This window comes from Podarcis erhardii (genome assembly GCF_964252035.2).
Source record: "Podarcis erhardii genome assembly, chromosome: 6".
Taxonomy (NCBI): Eukaryota; Metazoa; Chordata; class Lepidosauria; order Squamata; family Lacertidae; genus Podarcis; species Podarcis erhardii.
In genome coordinates, this window is record NC_138510.1 from 40,987,872 (window position 1) to 41,011,514 (window position 23,643).

The 23,643-nt window shown below is 42.3% G+C and overlaps 1 protein-coding gene across 7 annotated transcripts in view; it reads right to left on the reverse strand.

Moving 5' to 3' along the window:
* SRGAP2 (SLIT-ROBO Rho GTPase activating protein 2) overlaps positions 1–23,643 on the reverse strand; it is a 200,819-nt gene that overhangs the window by 66,661 nt on the left and 110,515 nt on the right. For 5 of the 7 annotated variants that reach the window (XM_081865209.1, XM_081865206.1, XM_081865207.1 and 2 more), the window contains 4 exons: positions 21,114–21,176; positions 12,210–12,425; positions 11,534–11,662; positions 366–590 (listed from right to left, as the gene is read on the reverse strand). In XM_081865209.1, coding sequence (XP_081721335.1) covers positions 366–590; positions 11,534–11,662; positions 12,210–12,425; positions 21,114–21,176 — 633 coding nt within the window. The remainder of the gene's footprint in view (positions 1–365; positions 591–11,533; positions 11,663–12,209; positions 12,426–21,113; positions 21,177–23,643) is intronic. The other 2 variants (XM_081865210.1, XM_081865208.1) reach the window with 1 other exon arrangement.

Sequence of the window (23,643 nt, forward strand, 5' to 3'; positions counted from 1 at the left end):
GCTTCAACTCTTTTATTTATCATGGTGCTAGGAAATACTGGTAATCTCTACAGTAAATTATTTCCCCAATTAATTTTATTCTAAGGATGAAGCAAGTGGATCATTTATTTTCTAAGAAGCCATCGTTATCACAAATGAGAAGATACCACAAACTGATACTACAAATTCACTTTCTCTTCTTACCCATTAAGATATATGTTGCTTAAATTAGGACATTCTTCCAGAATTTGATGCCCAGGCCGAAGGCGAAGATGTCAAGTCACTGACCAATTCAAGACAATTTGCTTGATTCCCTCCACAGTCCTTATTGTGACTGGACTGGAAATTCCATTAAATGCTTATTTATGAAAAAGAATAAAACTAACCATGTCTCCCATGTGCGGCTGAAACTCAAACTTCATGGGTGGGCAGAAGACATTGTTGCACATCTCCATGAGGCGCTGCTTGTCGCTGTTGGCATCCAAGTTCTCCACAGCATTCTCAATGGCATCCAGGCCCTCGTGCTTTGATTGTTCTAAGTTCAGCTCTGCTGACAGGAATGTCCTGAGTGCCCTACCGAGGCTGGCATGATATCCCAGGTCGCAGCACTGCTGGAAAATAAAAATAAAAAAAGAAAGGCCATCTGAAACTCAAGAAACTCTACAGGACACAGAGGTTATAATTTAGCAATGTTTTACATGCATTACTCATCACGTTGATTTCGGTCTCAGAAGGTCCAATCCGCTAAACAAGAAACATGAAACTGATGTCCAAAGTTGAGTTATGTTTGTACTAAAAGCTTAAAATCTTGTTTAATAGTTACACCATGTTTAAAAGTTACACCGTGCAGCCAATTTTGGATTGTATCAAATTTTCTCATGTAATTGAGCAAGTCTTAAACTGGCAACATGGGTTTCTGCGGCTGCTTATTAGGTAGAATCAAATGGACCCAGCTCAATTAAACAATCTAGAACTCTCTGCTTAATATTGATCTGCCTTACCAAGCCTAACTCACACTTGCAGATGTACTCCAGCATTCTGGATTGGTACCACTGTGTGTGCTTCTCTCCTGCTCTCAAGCCTTTCAGATTCACTCCCTCTCTGGTTGTTGGTCCTGACTGCTGGGTAATTATGCTCATCTTGCAACTCTGATCTGTTAAGCCTGGGTGACCTGATTTACCAGCTCCTGCTCATATCCTAGCTCATGGGTAGGCAAACTAAGACCCAGGGGCTGTATCCGGCCCAATCGCCTTCTAAATCTAGCCCATGGATGGTCTGGGAATCAGTGTGTTTTTACATGAGTAGAATGTGTCTTTTTATTTAAAATGCATCTCTGGGTTATTTGTGGAGCCTGCCTGGTGTTTTTACATGAGTAGAATGTGTGCTTTTATTTAAAATGCATCTCTTTCAGTAAACTGTAGTTGGGGACAATGGAGAAAGGTCTCTGAAGAGGATCTTAAGTAAGTGCTGCAAGGGAATGGACCTTTTCAGTGGCAATGACCAAGCTTTGCAACGTCCTTGGACATATTTGCCTGACACCAACTTTGTTAACTTTCAGTTACTAAAGTCCACATGCCTTTAAATGATATCTACAGTGGTACCTCGGGTTACATACGCTTCAGGTTACATATGCTTCAGGTTACAGACTCTGCTAACCCAGAAATAGTGCTTCAGGTTAAGAACTTTGTTTCATGATAAGAACAGAAATCGTGCTCCGGCGGCGCAGCGGCAGCGGGAGGCCCCATTAGCTAAAGTGGTCTTCAAGTTAAGAACAGTTTCAGGTTAAGAACAGACCTCCGGAACGAATTAAGTACTTAACCTGAGGTACCACTGTATTTGGAGACTCCATTGAATTGTTTTCAATACCTTGTTTCTACTGTTCTATACAGGAGTACCAACTTCAATAAAATTGGTTGGGGGGGGGAGCCCCACCCTGCATAATCAATCACATGACACAGTGCATACAAACCATTTGAATGGCAATGTCCATCAACTTGGGGGGAGGCGGCCCCCTCAAATATTTTATTGGGGGGGTGAAGGCCCCTCAGCCCCTAGGAGTTGTCTCCTATGGTTCTACCCACTGCTTTGGGGTGTATGAGATGTTAGGGGAGGGGTAGTGCTCTTTCTGGAGTAGTTTGACCACCTTTCCCCACCCTGTACTTAGCTCACACCTGTGGCTCCTAAAAGCTGTCAGCATGTGACAGCACCCACACCCAGGGAATGGCTTTGGCTGGCATGCTAAACCAGGTGCGGATAGCCAATGGGTCTCAAACCCTTGGTGTGTTGAGGACTTCCCCTCCATGTGAAGACAGACTCCAGCGGATTGAGTGGATGAGACCAATAGCAGTCAAAAAGGTGGTTTCTGAATGTGCTGTAGAAGGAAGTGAGGGACAGGTGGGGTTCGTCAACCCGGGAAGGCAGCCCATCTAGGAGAAGGAAAACTCTGGTCCTCCACTGCCTTGAGGGACATCTTTGGGAGAAGAAAAGGCCAAGGAGCAAACCCTACACAAATCAGGTGTGGAGTCCTTAAGATGGTTGGATTGCACCTTGTATGACTCCTTCCAGAAACTCCTGCAGCCAAGCTGGTGCATAACGTATTGCTCTTCTTTCCTTTGGACCACATGAGGGAGGCTGGGGGGGGGGGGTCCTCATCGTCTGGGCAGCCCTAGGCCTCCATATCCACTGCCCAGGCTTGAGTCCTGGGGAGGTCACTTCGGTGCTGCTAACACCGCAGTTTGACTTCGCCCCTGGAGGCACACTCAATTGTCCCTTGAGACAGACAGATGCCAACAACAACATTCAACTACTTTTACTGTCAGCTTATCTTACTCCTGAACTTTATTGTGTGAAGGGTAGGAATGCAATATATGAAACAAATACTAAAATGTTCACTCAGATTTTGCAGATCGAAGGAAAGAAAGTGAAGAAAAACTTTAAAAAGGAATCCCTTTAGTCAAGCTCTTCCTGCACTTCTGACAACTTTAGCATATTGTTCTTGAAAGCCAATCTGCTATCCAAACCAAATCATATTACTTATGGGTAAGAAGCTCCTGCTATTTCTTCATCAGAAGCAGATTTGATTCTCCCACCCTCTTAAAAGAAATCAGTAGACCAAAATAAAAAAAGAGAGCGTGAGCAAAAATTAAATATGCTAGGAAGCCATCCAAAAGGAGGAAGAGCCCATCTGCTTGATGGATGCCCTCCTCTGGAACTGAAATCAATAGACTCTCCTCCTCCTGCATAATTATTTTGGGCATGGGAGAGGCAGGGCATGAAAATAAATGGGAGAAAAAGAAGGGGAGGACGGAAAAGGGGAAAGGGAAGGAAAGGACTGCAACCCGAGCCACCTTCCAACGCTTTTGAAACAAGTCTTGCCATGGCCTGCCACAAGATGCCTGGGTACAGTGCCAAGAGGCTGTGGAGTGTGGCAGGTGTCAAGCTCTTATAAAGCAGCAGCAGCAGCAGCAGTTGCTGGCTTTACTGGAAGCGCACAATGGAAGGATGTTCAATTCAATCAAGATGCACAAAGACTAAGCACAAAAACAAAAGCAGCTTGATTGAGAATTTGCACATGCAGAGGGTGTTTCATTGGGTAAAAGAGCCGTTTAAGCAGTTGCAGCTTTGCTGTCGCACTAAAAGTCCATGTTTCACACAGCGCAACTGGAGGGAAACTGGCTTCAAGTAAGAATTAGAATCCTCTTAAGAGGTCAAAACTTAAGAGAAGCACATGGGTCAATCTACAGTGGTACCTCGAGTTAAGTACTTAATTCGTTCCGGAGGTCTGTACTTAACCTGAAAGTTCTCATCCTGAAGCAAAGTTCTTAACCTGAAGCACTATTTCTGGGTTAGCTGAGTCTGTAACCTGAAGCGTATGTAACCTGAAGCGTATGTAACCTGAGGTACCACTGTACTATAAATCTCCCATTGTGGATGGATCCCCCTTGGATGCAGTTGGCAAATACATCCACAGTATTTGGATTTATCTTTATAAGGAAGACCAGATAGTCAGTCTCTCTCTCTCTCTCTCCCTCTCTCTCTCTCTCTCTCTCTCTCTCTCTCTGTGTGTGTGTGTGTGTACCTGGGTGCATGTCTCCATCCACAGAATGAAAGAGGAAAACAGTTATTAATATTTTATAAGCCACTTCCATACAAAATCTGGAGGATTATATTAAGACAACAGCAATATTTTCCATCTTTATAGCAACTGTTGGCAGTAAACATTTTTCAGCACTCCTTCCCCATCCATAACATTTACAAACGTGCAAAATAACATATTTATAAGTGTGTCTGTCTCACTGGACTTTTCTAGGTTATATAAATGTTTGATGGAAACATTCTCCAAGGAAATCAATGTTTTATAAGAATTTAATGATAGCTCATCCAAATTCACTTCTCAGCGTGACAGCTGATTAACCCATTACTAGCTAGGAGACTTTAAAAGTGCTAACCTGGAAGGCCAAAGGCCAAGAAAATACTCTGCACTTCAAAATTCAATTCAGAATACTCCATAGCTGGTCACTAGGGAAAAAATGCTGAAGAGAGGGACCATAATGAGTATAAATGCAGCTGTGCTAGATACTGTGAATGGCTAAAATAAACCAGTACTAGGAAGATCTCGATTTGTGTATTTTATTTTTTACCAGTAGTTCTTAAGCATCACTGATGGGAGGAATACTCTTCAGGTTTGCTTGTTTTCTGCAGGTAAGCTTCTATTCTTTCCTTACCACCACCAGACAGGAGGATGCCTGAACAATTATGCAAATTAAATCTTAATGGCTGCATTTGTCTTCTGTGGCAGTCAGCCAATAAGCTATGCAGGGGAGTCATGCACACCCCTCCACTGCAGTTGCTTCCTGGGCTAAAGAGACCAGCCTCTCCATCCACTGCAGTGCCACGGTCTGGATGAATATCATTCTATCTCCTTGCTCATCAGGTTGATAATGGAGCAAGGGAGGGTTAAAGAATGAGTAAATTCTCCATAAGTTGGTACAAAAAAGGTTTTTCTTCAAGATGCAGTTGCAGAGTATTCATGACTGTCTTATTTCTGTTGCTGTGCAGAATGATGGCTGTGTTGGATCAGAAGCTCCAATTTACAGCATTCTGAGGGTGTGAAGAATTTTGGTTGTGAATTGTGCAGAAGAATTGTTGGAGGCAGAACTGGAAAGACTTGCAAAGCAGAAACAGAAGGCTGAAGTTGCAGGACTTTGGCAACTTCAAACTTTTTGGACTTGCTGAGAACTTTAAGCAAGGACTCTGAAAGTTGAAAACCCTCTCTGGGCTCAGAGAGAGAAGCCTTCCTGAAGCAGCTGTGTATAGTTTGTGTGTATAGTGCGTTTTGTGTTTACTAAGTAAAACAATCTCTGCTACACTTTGTCTGCTGTGGGAAGTTTAATTGCATTGCTGAACTTCTAACTGTGCATAGTTACCCAAAAAGTTATTACGTACAAACATCCAACAGGGAGCAATCTGCATCTGTAGCCATGATCTAGATTGGGGTGCACAACCTGTGGCCTTCCAGATGTTGTTAGACTACACCTCCCATCATCCCTGATCACTGGCTATGCTGTCTGGGGCTGATGGGAGTTGTAGTCCAGAAACATCTGGAGGGCCACAGGTTGTGCACCCCTGATCTAGATGAACACTGGCTGGTGCTCTGCATTTCCTCAACCTATTCACACCACATTGGGTAGGCGGGGTCTGGGCTTTGGTGGGCCACCAGTGGAGCTTGGAGGGCAACCTCTGCTTCAAAACAGGAATTTTAAGCACCTAATCAGATCGGGATACAAATCTGGAGTCTCAATGGACTGGATCCAGACTGAAGGTCTGCTGTAAATGGTACTAAATAGTAACAGTCATTATAAAGCAATAAAATGCCCAGTGCATTTGGCTGATAACAACTTTCCTCAAAGGGCATTGATAGCACACATAAATAATAAAAAAGCCATAATTCAGACAATTATAAACAAAGATTGAAATATTTTGAACTGTTCTAATTAAGTTCTTGTTTTCTCTGTAATTAAAAAGTGGAATGTAGTGAGCTTGAATTACTCCTAATTTCTTTATCTTGCTAATTCCTTCCTGTTTTTCATGTACTATAAAGATCCATAGACTGTATTTTTTAATCAAGTGTGCCTTCTTTTAAGAACTTGATTATGTTGTAAATCCTTTCATATGGCCATTTTTCCAACAAGGAGGTTAGAAAGCTTCATTTTATATATCTATATCTTATCTATCCAATATTGTGCAGAACACAAGTGTGTCTAATGACAGTTTATATTATGATCAGTTGAGGTTACAAGGTTTATTCTATGTTTAATGAATTTTATTGTCATGGGCTGTTCTACTGTAATTACTGCCCACATTTATAAACATAACATTGCCATTCATTTGTGATTGTATTTCATTTTCATGGAAGCCACTTTGTGAGGACATTTGTGAGCTAAGGATGCATCTCTTTCCCCCTTTGCCTTTGATACCTGAGATGAGTGTTTTCAAGGCCCATCTATTCATGCTACCATTTTAACTGTTTTTTTTAATTAATTTTAAATTGTTGTAACCTGCCCTGGAACCAGTTTGTGAAGGACAGGTAACAAATTTACTAAATATTTTAAATAAAAATTATGTACATTATGGCCATCATTTTATATTTGTTCTTTCAGTGCTGTCATCTACCAAAAAGCAGTGAGCATTTTATTGTTTTGCCTCTCATTTTCCTTCCTTCCTTCCCCTCGCCTTTCTTTTTATTCTGCGAAATACCCTACCCAAACCCAGGATAATGTATGTAATACATACATAGTAACAGCCAAATAACATAAATTCTTATCCCAAACTACTTCCTTGCTTAGGTCTCAAGAGCCACCTAAAACTGCACCAGAGATCACCGGCCAAGTTTAAAAGCCACCATAGAAGAGGTTTAGAAATATGATTGATGTTTTTATATGGAAGATGCACACTTTCTTTCTACTGCTTGTTGAAGGAATCTCATTGCTTAAAGACATATTGAAAGGAACCATCACTCAGAAGTCTCTTTTCACATTTTAGGGTTGTCTAGACACAGAGGCCAACATCTCAGTGTCCACCCCAGCAGTTCCCCACTGGAATCTTCACCAGCTTAATGCCAATCTTATTAGCCAGCTGAGCTCTATGGCTGAGCCAACCCCTGCCCCTCCACAAGCATCCTCAGCTAGGCAAACCCATTTTTCCATTAGTGCAATATTTATTTAGCAGAAAGGATTAGCATCAGTTCAAAGGGTTTCAGCAAATTCAAAACCATCAGGGAATTGTTACAACTGAATGACTGCATTAAAACCTCCAGTTGTTCTGATTAACAATGAATTCAGCCTGCAGTTCTAAGCAGTCCAAGTGTGTCTTTCATTGGTATGGGTGGGCTTTTGCAATTTATGCCTTCTTAATTCTGAGTGGATGGCTTCTGCACAAAGAAGAACAGCATGGAACAGTTAGGCCAAGGGAGCCAACTTTTGGTTTCCTTTTACATTTTTCAAATACTGCTTGAACACTTATTGTTAGAATATGGTTTCCCCAAATATTAAACCTGATTTTTATACTTACTGTCTCAACAGATTTAACGCGTGATGTGAATGAAAGGGCAGTAGCGCGGTGGTAGAGCACATGCAGAGTCCAAGGCTCAAGGTACTGCCAGGTAGGACGACTTGGAGAGACTCATTTGAAACCCTGGAGAGCTACTGCCAGTCATTGCAATGAGTTAGATGGACCAATGATCTGACTATGTCCTTCTGTTTCTCTTTTCCTGGCCTGAGTCACCTCAGCTAAGTCACACAACTGTCTCCTGTCTTAGAGCAAATTTTAACATAACAGCAAAAACAGGGATGATCCAGCAGTATTCTTCTGTTACCTCACCTATGAAAAAATGTCAAGCCCTGGGCCCCTGCTTACCAGCTTTGTGCCATCATATGGCGATGGGAGGGAGCAAAGAGGGCAATTCCTTCTTGGGTGCAGCTATGGCATGTTCACACAGAGGCTGCCATGCCATGCTCCTCTACCCCAGGAACCAGTAAGTTAGGCTTTCCGACTGCTGTGGGAGGGGGCAAGCAGATCTGTAGGGGAATTTTCTTATTTCGGTTTGCTTCTAGGGCACAAATTATAGACCCCCATGTGTCTCGGGCAATACCCCATTGTTGAATTATCCACCCATTCTTCCTAAGTTCTAGAGTTCGTTCCCTTGCCAAGATCCAAGGTGAGCCACCAAGCTGACAGGTCTACAAAGCAATTTTAAAACATAGTGCAATATTGTTATTATATATTTATTTATATCCCACCTTTTCCCTTCGATAGAGCTCTGCAACGCAAGGTTTCTGCCATTGGCACAGCAATGCTGCCAGTTTGTTGACCGATTGCAAGGTCTAATTTTACTGTCACAACTCTGTTCTTGGCTGATAAGGCAATGGGCCAGATTCATATCAGGAGTCAGCAGGGATGGGAAGCCCATTCCCAAAAGGACAGTCCCCCTAAGGCCCACCTCTGGAGCTGGCATGGTTGCCTCACATCCAGGTCATCAGACTGGTCCATGGTATTGGTCTGGACTGTGGTCATTCCTATATACCTGCCATTCCCATCAGCATTAACCTAGCAAGTGAGCTGAGATGGCTGCATCAGCCAACAGTCGTGTTTTCCTTCCCTTATGCCCTGCCAAACTTTGTGAGCTGTAACCAATAAAGATGTATGGCCTTCTGACTTGACCTCAGCCTAGGTAAACCTCTAGATACCAGACACCTGCTTCCCCACCCTGCCACTCCACAGCACAACAGCACAATAGTTGTTACAACCCCTTCCAAAATGTGCGGCACAATCCTAATTTTCTCAGAAATAAGTCTCTCAATTCAGTGAGACTCACTAGAAGGTGTTATTTAGGATTGCAGAATAAAAGTACTATCAAGCACAGCAAACTCTTTATATAGTTAAAAGGTTGTGACAAATTAGATGGATGAAAGCCTCTTGCGTGAGCTGGCTCTCCCAGCACTCAGAAATAGCAAACAGTGATGCATTGCTGAAACTAATGCTTTTGCCTGGCACCGGTGTATAACCAGACAGCTGTGCCAGTAGAGCAGCCTTAGGGCTCCTGGGGAGAAGCGTCACCCTGTAATCTGGATAAATGATGGCGCTTATCTCAACTCCTTCAGATTACCGCTCTGTGTTTAAAGAAGAGTTAAGGATTTATTAAGGAAATCCAAACGAGCTCTAACAAGATTCCTCCCAACGCATGCCTCAGGGAAGCTTTCTAATGGCACAGAAAGTGAAAATTGTGAATAGACATTGGCAGGGGTAGCTATCCCATATTTCATGGCATTTTACTATGATCGCATCAGCCTTCTCCTTTAGTTCTTCCATTAGTTCCCTGATGTTAATAATCTAGTCGTTTTTAACTCTGACTACAACTTGTCCCACATCTCCCTTTAACTGTGATTATAATCGGGTCCCGTATCCCCCTTTAAACTCCTCACTCCTTTTGCAACAAATTTATCTGCTGTTGGTTGCCTTTGTCTTCCATCTCTGTGCTTTCTGTCATGCCTGGAATGATTTCCTGTTTACTTATCAAGCCATCTCCCCCTCCTCCTCCCTCAATATCCAGTTGCTTATTAGCCCAACCCAACCAAGCAACCCAAGTCTCACCTGATGCTGAAGAGTCAGATTCCGTGGCTTTAGCCAACATTCCTAGACTGTGGTACCCAACTCTCCTCTCCCATTCTACCAGCCAAACTGACTGCTCCCTCATTCTTGACTCAGCTGCTTAATATAGGCTCTAAGGCTGTAGTAGAGTTATAGATAACGTCACACCTGCAAATTGCTGGCACCATATAAAACATTAAAGAAAGAAGCTCAGCATCAGCAGTTCTAGAACCAGGCATAGCCCCTAGAAAATTATCCTTCTCATAAAAACAAAACCGTACATGTTCAGAAAAAGCAATGTTAGCACCCTCATGGACCTCCACAACTTCAAAATGCACGTGGGAGAATCAGATTTTTAAAAATAATTCACAATGTAAGGTGTTCTTAAAATCTAGGAAAAGGCTAATCAAAAACATTTTCTCTCTAAGATGCTAGTTTTCTATCAACAGGGAGTTTTACACAGGAGAAGCACTGAAGAAAATCACTAACTTGCATGCTAAAATTATATTCTGATGAGGGTGGTACCACATGCTTTGTATGAACATGTACATCACCCCTTAGTAAGTCAAATGTAATTCTATAACAGCACAACTATTCTCTACCAAGACAAAACAGGGTTTCCTAGTATTGCTAAGGCTTGCACTTCACAGCAGAAAGAACAGTAAAGTCCTCCAATAAATACTTGAAGTGAGCTGAAGTGAGCATGACCTGTTTGATTTTATGACTGGCTGAACAAGGAACAGTGGAGAGCAGGCAAAGACGATAAATTAATTTGCTTGTTTGGAGGCCCCTTCCCCCCAACCCCCAAATTACCCTTAGGGATCCCCAATGGCTATTTTTAACTTTGATTACAGGACGCTATTACAGCTGCCACCAAAAAGCAGAGAAAGCAGTGTTCAGCAGTAATCAGCTCAATATAGTCACTGCATCAGTCCTCTCAGATGGAAGTAGAGAATCCACACAGCAGATAATGTTTTATTTAACCACACTCTGATAGACTTGGATCACTTTTCAGTATTAGCTACTTAATCACTTAAGAACGTAAAACGCTGCAATTTGTCCCACCAGGTTTTTAACTTAAGTCACAGTGGTCCACAATCCTGCTTCCCATGGTCGCTATGGCTATTGTTCCACTGCCCTATGGGGCAAGGGCAATAGGAGCCCCACTTCTCTTTCCAGCTTGCAATTGGGGACAAGGAAGGAAACGAGTTGCCCTGAGATTTGGACAGTCCAATACAGCTACACTGAATGTTTTAGTACTCCCCTTTCATACCATCCCATGCCACAACAACTCTATACTTTGTTCCTGTCCCAGAGGGAAAGACTAGAGATGGCAGTGTGGGCACCCAGTTGTAGAGGCACTCTGGGAGACTCAGCACCGAAACAAACCACAGCTGGGGGAGAGGAGAATGGAATTGTCCCTGACCTCACACAGAGATGCAACATGAGATCAGGAATGAAAAATTCTAACCCTATGCATGTCTGCTCCAAAGTCACACCCACTGAGTTCCATGATGTGTGCATAGGCTTACTTCCAAGACTGAAATTTCTGTGCACACTTATCTGGAAGTAAACGCCATTGAAAACAGTGAAATTTACTTCAGAGTAGGCATGTATAAGATTGTGCTGAAGGAAGCGCAACAAACTGGAAATCACAAATTTTGGCCTGACTAGCAAGGTCAGCCAAAGATTTTGAACCCCCACGTAATGAGTTCCATGTTCACAAACAACTGCCCTAGCACTGTTGATCTCATGCAATTGCCTGAGACACCACTCTGTGTACACAGGTACACAGATAATGCTGAATTGTACAATGATGGTCGACCACACAGAGTTTATGAGGAGAGTGACATAATGGGGTTTACAGCAGCAAACGTCAGTGCATGGGCCCAAACAACAGTGTACTTACATCAATGAGATCAGACAGGTCATGGATGTAATACTTGAACACAGACGCATTGGTGGCCTCCAGAGCCAGCAGATACTCATTTCTTGCCTTAATCGCCTTCAGTTTATTTTCTGTGTATTTTGCCTGGCGCTGAAAATAAACCAAAAGGAGTTTATTAGAAAGAAAAACAACGAAGAGAAGAAAAAGAAGTGCGGGTCTCACGCAAAGAACACATAGCATTCTTCGACTCACAACATTCCTCACTGTTGGACCTGAGCTCTGTGAAATCTTCAATACTTTTAGACAAAATAAAAGCATCCTGTAAGTAGTATGTAAACCGCATATTTCTTTGGTGATGCAGGGACACAAAGGCCAATTGGCACCCCATGGGAACATCATTTCATAGGATTATTTGGTCTAGTCCCACAACTCTACTTGCAGTTCTCTGTGTTGAACACACTATGGAGTGTTACTTGGCTTTGGCACCAAGGAACTATGCGAGACACTGAAGGCCTGAAAACCAAAGCTTCCAGATTGCCTGGAAGGATGTCAACATTTCCCTGACAAAGCAAACGAAATCCTTCCACTTACTAATTTATTGATTTCTCCATTATTTGGCTCTGTCTCCTTAATACCCCTATAGAGACTGCATTTTGCAGTCACCCAGCAGTTTAATCCCATCATGCTGCTCACACACCTTTTCTTTCATTTTCTCAATCTTCTTGACTGAGCTTCGCCGGACATGTTTTTCTTCAAACTTGACACTGGAGGCTGAATCAGGGGAGCGTGGGGTTTGCTTATCCTCTTGTTTCACAGACTTGCCAATCTGCTTCTCCTCCTGCTTCTCTGCCTCTTTCAGCTTGCTCTGAGCACTGATGCTGTCGGCATTGTACATGTGGTAGGTCTTCATCACCTGCAAGAGACAATTGTCCAGCAGTTGAGCACAGGCTTTTTACCTGCCCTGAAGGGAAAGGCATGATTTTCACTCACCCCAGTCAACATACCAAGGCTTCTACCTTACACTTTTAAATATTTCAATTCTGCTGTGCTAATCAACAAATATACTGTTTTATATGGTTCGTGGAACTGCACGGACCTCCAAGCATTAGTATTTGGAAAGGTTTCAGAACATTATAAATGTGTTTAGCTTATGTAAAGTGATACAATGGTACATCGGGTTACAAACACTTTGGGTTACAGACTCCACTAACCCGGAAGTAGTACCTCGGGTTAAGAACTTTACCTCAGGATGAGAACAGAAATCATGTGGCGGCAGCGGGACGCCCCATTAGCTAAAGTGGTACCTCAGCTTAAGAACGGTTTCAGGTTAAGAATGGACCTCCAGAACAAATTACATTTGTAACCAGAGGTACCACTGTACAGCACATTATAAAAGGACAGAGAAAATAGCAAGGAAGAACAAGAGATGTGTGTAAGCATATTTCTATTTCCGGTTGGAATATGACAATGCAATGAACAGTGCAATAAAGAATATAAAAGCATCTGTTTGGAATTAGGAAAATAACAGTCTTTAAATATGATTCAATGGTTCTATATTTCTCCAGGATGTACGTTGTTTTTTTATTAAGGAAGTATGAAAAACTGCCAGGGGAAACACCAAAAGTGGACCAAAAGTGACTTGTTCCTTTCCTTGCTTGCAATGCTTCCAGGTGGCCACATGCTAAATATAAGTGAGCTTTAGCAGTGTGCTTCACATGCATATGAGCATGCTTGGTGGCTACTTTCCACTTTGGGGAGGCTAAGTATGATTAAGTTGGAGAATCTTTGACCAGGGCTTCAAACTTAGACCTCTATTAAACACAGACACTCCCCTCTCCACCTCAGCATCTCCTTAGCCCAGCTTTCTCCTCATCCACTTTTCTAAAACATGATGAACATATAACTTCTGCTTTTTACTGGGGCAAGGGAAGGAGGAAGACATAGGGCCAGTGGCAAATGCATTATGGTTTAGTTATTGAAAGTCTTTTTTCCCTTGCCTTTCCACATATTCTGTTCATGGTGACTTGCCATAATGAAGTTGGAAAACAGATTGTTATTTTAAAAGTTTATGAGGTCTCCAAATGTTGTCATGCTCCCCCATCCCCAAAGTGTCTTAGATATTCAATACTAACTGGATTGTAAACACGCTCAGCAGTGAGCAGATATCTGTTCCAGCTTTGAAATCCTGACACAAGCCAAACTCCCGCCTCAAGTCCTTTCAATTTTTTGGCACAAAGCTATTGACTTTTGTTTCACCTCAGTTTGAACCTGGCTATATTTTTTGTTAAATTGAATACGCTCCCACTCCCTCTCCTTCTCTATGTGTCTCTCCTCCTGTAGCAATTAAGCAAGGCTTCTTGGTTACAGAAAGAAGCCGCAGTTAAAAATGCAAGCCCGGTCAGTGTTAAAGTGATGTGCTGAATAATTTACATGCCAACGTGGAGCTATCATATATGAAATGATGAAAGGAGGCAGCTAGAATAATAGCTTTAAACAGGGCAGAGAATTAGTCTCTCCTGCCTCCTTCCATTGAGGGAAAGAGACCCAGCCCAGAAACTGGTTATCTCCATGTCTGGAACTGAAATAATAGTTGGCTTCTAATTATGTTAGTATCATGGTCAAGGATCATATCAACTACATGAAGACCCAGGACAGAAACATAGCTGCTGTAAACACCACACAAACAGAGGATGTTATAGGTCACCCTTTTCTTCACCACTCTCAACGCCACCTGGAGTCACCCTTGGAAGAGGAAACTGATGTGGTGCTCTTGAGACTTAGGCCATCTTGCTGTAAAGCTGAGTGTAGGCAGATTAGAATCACAGCCCCTTCTCTCAGACTAGCAATTGCCAAATTTTCAGGCTGCAGAGGCAGCAGAAGCATCACATTTCTGAAAACTCCATGCTTTGTTTAAAAACACACATTTGTTGCTAAACTAGAGATAAAGGAGGAAACTTGAGTTTTATGTTGTAAATCCAGCTCCCAAATGGAGGAAACAGATGGTGCATCATGCTTTTCCTGTACATTGGGCCTTGAGCACATGCATTGTGGTGGCAATTGATTCTGAGGAAGATGCTGTGTCTTCTACTATAGCTACTATCACTAATCATGGGATGAAGGAATTCTATGACATCTTAAGGGATTAATGAATAATCAGATCAATAGAATGACTAAGAGGTTTAACGTGCAACCCAAAAAACACTGTAACTGTATGTACAATTTCAGTTGCCAGGTAGATTGCTCTGTCAGACAGATGCTCCTGAAGTAGAAAAGATTTTCTAATTGTAAGCATCACTGGAGTGAATTTCTTTTTTAAAAAAATAAAAAGTATTTCCATCACTTTAACAGACTATTAGTCAGCACAAGCTGTACATTTAAAACAAATTCTCTCTCTCTTTCTCTCTCTGCCTGAAAGAACTGGAAACTACTCTCACAAGTGTTCAAAATCCCAATGGGTTAAAGCCATTATTTTACCCAGGGATACATGAAGTCCCTGCCCCTCCTTCCGCCTGCAAATGATTCATCGCCCTTTTGAGATCATTTTCTTATTTCCCAAACTGTAATAGCTGACAAAGCTTTTTATGTAGCCGTGGCGTATTGTTCTTTCACAGTTAGGCATCTAGATTTCTAGTACCCATTTCACTGGGTGAGTGGGTTGGAGCAGCAGCTGCTAAAAACAAAATGACAGCACCTCAATAACAGGATGAAAGAGCATTGGGTTTTCAAATGGCTGAGTCATGTTCCACAAGTGAGCCACAACCAGCTAAGATGGGCTGTACTAGTACCACCTCCACCATTTGAGGCCCCCTGCACTTTGCTATTGATCATTATGGAAGAAATTGGATTGCACTGGAAAAATTATGCATGGCGTAGGTTAAGAAATCTAAAATGACTGCCTGTCAGTACATGCCTATGTATGCAAAATTGACTGGACTAATAGATGCAATGTGGGCTGAGTTGAATAAGGCAGAGAAGCAGTAAGAAGGGAGAGAGGAATGGAAGGTGAGGTCTGTGATTAACACTGAGGCTACGGGAAGGTCTCTGGCCTGGAAAGATCAAATGCCACTTGCTTAGAAGCCAGGTTTATATCTATCTGGGATTGGTCAGATTTTAGAAACCTTTCTTTACTGGCACCTCATCCGTTTGCTACTAGCAACAACACTTCACTATCTCTTTTTGCCATTTGAAATTGATATGGTTAGGTCAGTAAATGTGCATTCCCTCAAATTATGCCGTAATTATAGAATTTTAAGAATAGGATCATGGGTCAACAAAAATTATGGGCCTTGACTTTATGGAGTAGATCAGGGTAGTCAATCTTTTTTATACCTACTGCCCACTAATGCATCTTCCTTGATGGTAAATTTTCCTTCCGCCCACCAGTGCTCGATGGAAGGAGAATTCAGCTTGTGCCGTAGAACCCCCTACCGCCCACCTAGAATCCTGAAACGCCCACTAGTGGGCGGTAGGGACCAGGTTGACAACCCCTGGAGTAGATACTCAATTTTAAATATTTTTAAAGGCTCAATAATGGCAGTCGTAGTCAGAGCAAATGCCCATGCCCTGCTTCTAAAACAGTTACAACAAAATATCCTTGGTCAAAGAAGAAAGAAACCAAAAAGTGAAGCAAACAGTGGAAACAACAGCATACCCCTAAAATGGCATAGTGTTGTATTATGGTTTGTTTCTGCTATTTGTCAGAACCCAATATTTAGATGCTGGAGAGAAGCATGCAACATCAGCATAATGAGCAATTATTTTATCTGGAACACAACTCTCCCGATTTTCACATTACTGTTTGCTCTGAACTTGAAAGAATGTTAGAAGTGAATTGCAGTAATATATAGGAAGTTCAAGTGGTGTGTGCGTGTGCGCGTATGTGTGTGTGTGTATACACACACACACACACACACACACATCAGTACATTGTGGTTTCTCCAGACAAGAGCATATGATAGAGGGAGTCAATACGGTGCCTTCTAGATATTGTAGAACACCAGCTCCCAGCTCCCCCAACTAGCATGGCCAAAGGCCAGGGACAATGAAGGACACAGTGCAATAACATCTGGAGGCAACCACACTGGTTATCTCAGGCACAAAGTAATGTTTTGAAATGATTCTACACACATTTCCTAATACATTGGGTCCTCCAAAACACTGCCTTGTCTCCATTAAAGTATTCCACTAGTACCCAGTTAAAATTAAAATTAGCTGGTTGTAGATGTTCACTGTGATGCACGAATGTCATGTTTGAAAGACAGGAGAAAATTAAATGATGCAGCTCAGCACTATTCTTTCAAGAGAACTATGGCCTGGTGATACACCACCACACCATTTAGTGCTATTTTCCTTTCTCAGTATAGTTCTGTCCAGAAAGTATGCAAGTCCCTGTAACTCTCACTTAAAATAATGCTAAATACGCAACAGCTAGGGTGGCGAAGTTAAACACTTGGCAGTCACTATCCACATTTTTAAAACAGTTATCCTAAGCTCCTCACAATCACACCACACTGCTGCTTAGTAATCGCAATGACCTAATGACATTGTTGCAAATCAGCACAAACTTTTTCCTATAGGAATATGCTTGTGGATTTAGCAAGGCTAACTATTCCCATTTTCCAGGAAGCGAGCTAAAAACCGCAAGCAGGACGCACCCTCCAGTCTCCTGCAGAGTGCTGCTGTTATGTCGCCACACCAGCCTAGCGCTCAAAATGCTAAACATCTGCAGCTGGAATTTAGCTAAGTACTAAAAATTCCATTGCACCACACCAGGCAGTAAAGGTCCTGAAATGCAGCTTTAAAAAGGCATTTCCAAACATTTGGCCACAATAAAACATAACCTCTATTCCTCTGTAATTTGCTGATTCATATTGGTTCTGCAAAATCATTCTGGATCTAAACTTAGTGTTTAATAACCCCCGCTCTGTGTTAGGGTCAATGTGCTTCGGGTAACAAGAGCATTCCTAAAGCATCTTTTCACAGTTTGTGTGGAGAAAAGACTTTGGCACTGCAGCAACCCCTGTTGACTAGGTAGAATCCAAGAGCACCCCCTCTTTTGAGCAGCAACCCCAAAGAAAACATTTGTACAACTGTTTCCAAAAATAGAGGCAATTTGGTCACAGTTGCTGTGTAGACAGATTTAATCAATGCCGAACATATCCCATTCAGCTGTGCAAGAAGAAATGTCTTGCATGGGAGACTGTTATTAACACTTTCTTCTTTCTCTCCAGGCAATGACTCTTCCTTGTTCCTCTTACTAGCTATACTGCTGAGCAGAAAGGCATTAAAACAGAAAGCTGGTTGCGTAACAGCTAAGCATACAAACTGTGAGCCTGAAGATCCTGGCTCAAATGTTGCCGCAGCTCATCAGCAGGCCTCAAACCAGAGAGGGAGAGGGAGGGGGAGAGAGAGAGTTTTTTGCCTAAGTCCCAGGGAATGGCCAGAAGACATGGAAAGCCACCACCTTCCTGCAGCCAAGCAGATCCAGATCTAGTTAGTATCTGGATGACATGTGTATGCTGCCTTAGTCTACATGTTGGAACAAAAGCAGGATATTAACGTAAGGAAATAAACAATTCAGGGATGCACAGGCTTCTGGCTTGCAACGTCTATGTTTTGTTTACTAGAACCCTGAGAGGCACCAATCAGAGCCAGATACAAAATAGTAGGTGGGGCGTGGGGTTTTGCTCTTAGAATTAAGCAAAATGATGCTTTTGGGCACATACCCAGCATAGGAATTTGTTTTCAGTACAAGAACAAACCTCACAGTGAAACAAAAATCTGCTTCTCTCCTCGCTGCTGACTTTCTTGATCTCAGCAGTTTCATTTAGAGCGGGTGTGGGTTGGGGGAACCTTTTCGTTGCTGCTACCGTGAAACCATCAATAGACTGAAACCTTGCCGATCTGCTATAAATCACTCTACATCGGTACATTCCCATCTACCTTCTCGCCACCCGAGCCTAAGTAACCAACAGAAATTGCTGAAAAATGACAGCATGTGTGACACTAGTTGATGTGGAGACAAATGAACCCTCGATAATGTAGTTGATGCTGTCTGACCCAGTGATTGTGCTGCAGAGTAAATGAAAGGACAGGGTAGGCACTGATGTGTGTTGCAGGCTTCTGCTCCCTGACGTAGCTCTCTGTTGCTTTTCAGCAGCTGCAGATCTTCTAGCAGCTTCAAGTTAAGGGGCTGTATGTAAGCAGGAACAGGCGTTTCCCTGCACATATGCAGCACACCAGACTGCACTGGCAAAGCATCAGGAACCACCAGAAATCATCAGGTTCTGTTAATTTATTTATTAAAGAAGTGTTGGTTTTAAAAAAAATCAAGACCACCTTTCGTCTATGAAGACAGCAGGGTTCTAAATCAGAAGGTAACAACAAACAAAAAACCAATACAATACACTTATAAATAAAACAGCATTCTAGATATAGTAACTGTAAAACAGGAGTGCCATCCATATCAACCAGACATGGCATCACGGTAGTCAGGGACCCCTCAGGTCCGGGGGTCCTCACATGCATAGAGGGGAGTAGTTTCTGTCCAACTAAACTGAAAAGTAGTCAGACCATGATAATGTGGTTACAGAAAGCCCTCCCCCCAACGAATTTCCAACTCATTAGCCCCCTGCTATGTTGAAAAAACTAGATCAATAGTGTGACCTGATAAATGTGTGGGATCAATTATATTCCGAGGCAGCCCTGTGGTTATCATGGCAGCCGTGAAGTCCTGAGCTGGACCCCCAAAGTAATCTCCATGTGGCTATTGAAATCCCCAAGGGGTTCACCAACAGAACACACACTGGACCACCTCAGCCAGGGAGAATGATGGGCAGCAGGATTGCCCGTTTACCAGAAGCATCACTGACGTGTCTCTCTGGCCCAACACCAGATGCTAATAGAGGCATAGGCAAACTCGGCTCTCCAGATGTTTTGGGACTACAACTCCCATGATCCCTAGCTAACAGGACCAGTGGTCAGGGATGATGGGAATTGTAGTCCCAAAACATCTGGAGGGCAGAGTTTGCCTATGCCTGTGCTAACACAATACCAAATAAGACGGGTCTCCTGGTACAAGACATGGATTTCTCATAGACGGCATTAACTACCCTTCACCAGTGCCAGAATGCATGGAGTACTCCAAAATGAAAAACATAAATATGGTACCAGACAAGCTTTCTTTGTAAGATTTTCACTAGTGGTTGAGTTATCAGCTGTGCTTATATATTGATTTGATTGGCTCATAAAAAAATTTATCTTGCCCTTCCAAAGGAGGCCCATGGTAGCAATGATAATAAAGGGAATAACCTTTGGTGGTCTTTTTGAACACAGTGGTACCTCTGGTTACTTACTTAATTCGTTCCGGAGCTCCGTTCTTAACCTGAAACTGTTCTTAACCTGAAGCACCACTTTAGTTAATGGGGCCTACCACTGCTGCTGCGCCGCCGTGCGATTTCTGTTCTCATCCTGAAGCAAAGTTCTTAACCTGAGGTATTATTTCTGGGTTAGCGGAGTCTGTAACCTGAAGCGTATGTAGCCTGAAGCGTATGTAACCCGAAGTACCACTGTAGTGGATTTGTGGATCACATAGGTGTAGGCTAAAATTAGTGCAAAAATTCAATTAAATTAAGAAAATGAAAAATTACCAAATACATATGTCCACATTGCAAGGTTCTGGTTTGGGAAAGATTTCCCCTATGTACAATAACTGTGAGAACTTTACCATAAGGTTACCAGATTTTTTTCAATGAATCCGGGGACACTTTTCAACTTCAATGGATTTTGTATGGGGACTGATTTGTAAATCTGGGGACTGTCCCCGGGAAACGGGGATGTCTGGTAACCTTACTTTACCATCGATCTATAGTATAGAGATAATACATCTGGCATTTCTCTGGGCTTATACTAGTCTATTTTATTATTAAGATACATTTGGATAACATTTCTGAAGACTCGTATGCACTGAACTGACAGCAAGGCTGTGTCCTTGCAGACTCTCAGGTTTTATCCACCCTGGGGTCCAGGTACAGAACTACAGCTAATGCAGCATGTTGAGTTGTAATAAACATTACTGCCTCGATATATTTAAGAAATCTAAAACCTGCTGCCACCCTGCCTTCTAAGAATGCAGACTTAAAGCAGTAAGTGATATGCAAGCATCTACTATAAATCATCATTGTGGAAATATTACTGCATGACGAAGTTAGTGAATAGTGCATTCCTGCACATGGAATGAATGGAACCAATTGTATGTGGCATGCTTGCAGCCAAAGCTGATCTCAGAGCTGCAGTTATTATACTGTGCACAGTCTCAATGATGCACCCCGAGTCTCCACTAGTATTCACAGCCTGATGTGGAACGTAATCAGACGACATGAGGAAAAGCAATAGAGATGCAGGAAGAGGATAACAATGAAACAAAAAGGAAAAAAAGAAATTTACAGTACATAACCAACTAGCAAATAACACACCGCTTCAGTACAGACTGCAGCCATTTATCACTTCCAATGCTTGATTGCTGCTATTGCAGCAGGCAGGGTAAAGTCAAACATTTCTTTCCTACTTTCTGAAAAGGAGCCAAGAAAGCAACTTGATTTACCGTGTAGAGCTCATTCAGGACCTTCATCAAGTCTTCCTGTAGCTGCTGCCCCACTTCTTTGCTCTGAAATACAAAAGAACCAGAAAAGGTTAACTGGAAGAAAAGAGAGAAAAACAGGGGCAAGGTGGTGGCAACGGCTACAAACATGCCATGATGTTCACAATAATTCAGACACAATTGATCGTCATCATTCACACTGGCAAATCCAATAAACACTCAGCTTAGATCCAATTACATTCAAATTAAACAACCTATTTTAATAAAATGCAATAGGCTGCACACAAAGCCAGCCAAATGCTGGTAGTGTGTGGTCGAAGCAAGCATTCATCTCTGCAAAAGAAACTCTGGCTGCTGTCAGGGGTAGCACTTGGCTATGCTAGCATCCAATGCTTTCTTCTTCTCTTTTCTTTTTTTGAATGCTGGATCCACATAAGCTGCCAACAAATTGGAATTGTGGGAAGAGTACAGTCAGATAAGATGGAGAGCCTGGCCATTAGAAGATTTCAGGCCTTATTTCAAAGGTGTGTTTCAATTCTGGGGGAGGGGGAAGAATGGTGTGCCAAGGTGGGAGGCTGGAAAGTACATTTCCCTTTGTTTTTATGTAAATCATTCTTTGACATTTGGAGCAAGGGGGAAGCTGTGTTAAATAATGGCTTTTCTGCCGCTTGAGAGCTGTTGTGCTCAGGTCCCGCTTGTGGCTTCTCATAAGGCACTGTGATAACAGGATGCTAGACTTGTTGAGTCTTTGGTCTAATCCAGCAGGGCTTTTCTTATGTCCATATGCTTAGCGATAAGTTCCAATGAATATGACCACCAAACCCGAAAAAGGATGTTTTGTTTTGTCACAACCTGTGCAAACTACATTTACTCTTATTTTAGAATCCACACTCAGTGCCAAGAGAGAAGACAAAAGAAACCACACCCAAGGCACTTCACATCCACACACAGTCAAGTCTCAGCATGCGCCAAGGGCCCAGATGTGAGATTTTCCTCCACTGACAATACACTTATCTATTTTTAAACAGAAAAGAACCACAAGGCACTTGTATCTGTATTGACATACTATACTCCATAATAGGAGGCACTTGGGTAACTGAGCCACCAAGTTAAACCCCATACAATGTGACTCATGAATTTGCTCGCTTTAGTAGGATTTATTAGCACCAGAAACAAATAAAGGAAAGCCACAAGCAAATGTGATGGACTGTCAAACTGGGCTGTAGCTGGATCCATTCGCTCTTTATTTTAAAGTATGTATTTATTCATTTAAAATTGGCACATGGCAACCGTCAGGGTTTTTTGGGTCGGGGGGTGGTCATAAACAGCAATATATCCATATTGAAAGAGATATGCCACACTTGTCAAATAGTTTTCAAGAGCTAAGCAAAGAAGCATAAACCACTTCCACAAACAATAACAGTGAGCATCTCATCATTGCATTGGCCTTCACCGTCTTCAACCTATCCAGTCATTTGCTTTTTACTTCTAAGTTGCTGCAAAGACAGCAAATTCTTGTCTTCCAGAGTCTGCATTCCATTCCTCCCACTATCTTTCCCACAATAGGTTGGCAATCTGTAATCTAGTTAAGGTGGGTATTTGTATTGGTCCTCACTGTATGAATTGTTAAAGAAGAAAGAATTATGAATTCAACACACTAAGGACCTGTTGATTTGCAGCTGTTGAACCATGGATGCACCCTCTATCCATGCAAGATATATCATTAAGGTGAGTATAAATAATAGTCACCTCATTGGGGGTGGGGTGACTGGCTTCTGAACATAAAACTATAATCACAGACTTGCTTACTACTTCTACTGCTGGCCAACGCATTGTCCTTTACTTTCCTTCCATAGCTGTTTAACATCCTAAAATAGTATTTTCACTTTCTAAACAGAAAAGTAGTGGTGCCAGGGATCAAGAGAAGTCTCTTTACATTTATTGCACAACAGAATATAATAGTTGCACAATTATGCAATCGCATGGCTCAATACATCACAATGGGGAGAGAATAAAACCAATAAAATGACAATTATATCCAGGCAGATGTTTCCTTTCTTCCCAACAACCGTTCTAAGAAGGGATGTATCAAACAGCATCCTTGTTTATTTGAACAGGCTGTTGAAATGATTGTGACTTACTGCTTCAGCCATGGCTCCCTATGGAGCCTGGTATTGTACTTCATAAGCCAAGTGAAACTCTACACTGTTTAAAATGAAAGGGGCCTTTGGAAACCCAAAGCATTGCTGACACAGAGGCCCAGTTAACAATCGTAGTCTTGTAACGCTCACCCAAGATTACTATGGTGCGTAAAGGAAGCTGGAACAGTGGCTCTCTGATCTAGAGTGCCCTACATTACACCCTTTAAAAAAATGTAATTAGCTGCCTGAAAGCATGACAGAGAAGGAAACTGGGCATGTCAGGGGGAAATTCCCCGACTAAAAACCTGACCAGGAGGACAAAGAGACAATTATTTATCATGTGAAACCTGGTATGACTCTCACCCCTGTTCCCACTCCCCTAAAAGCTGTTT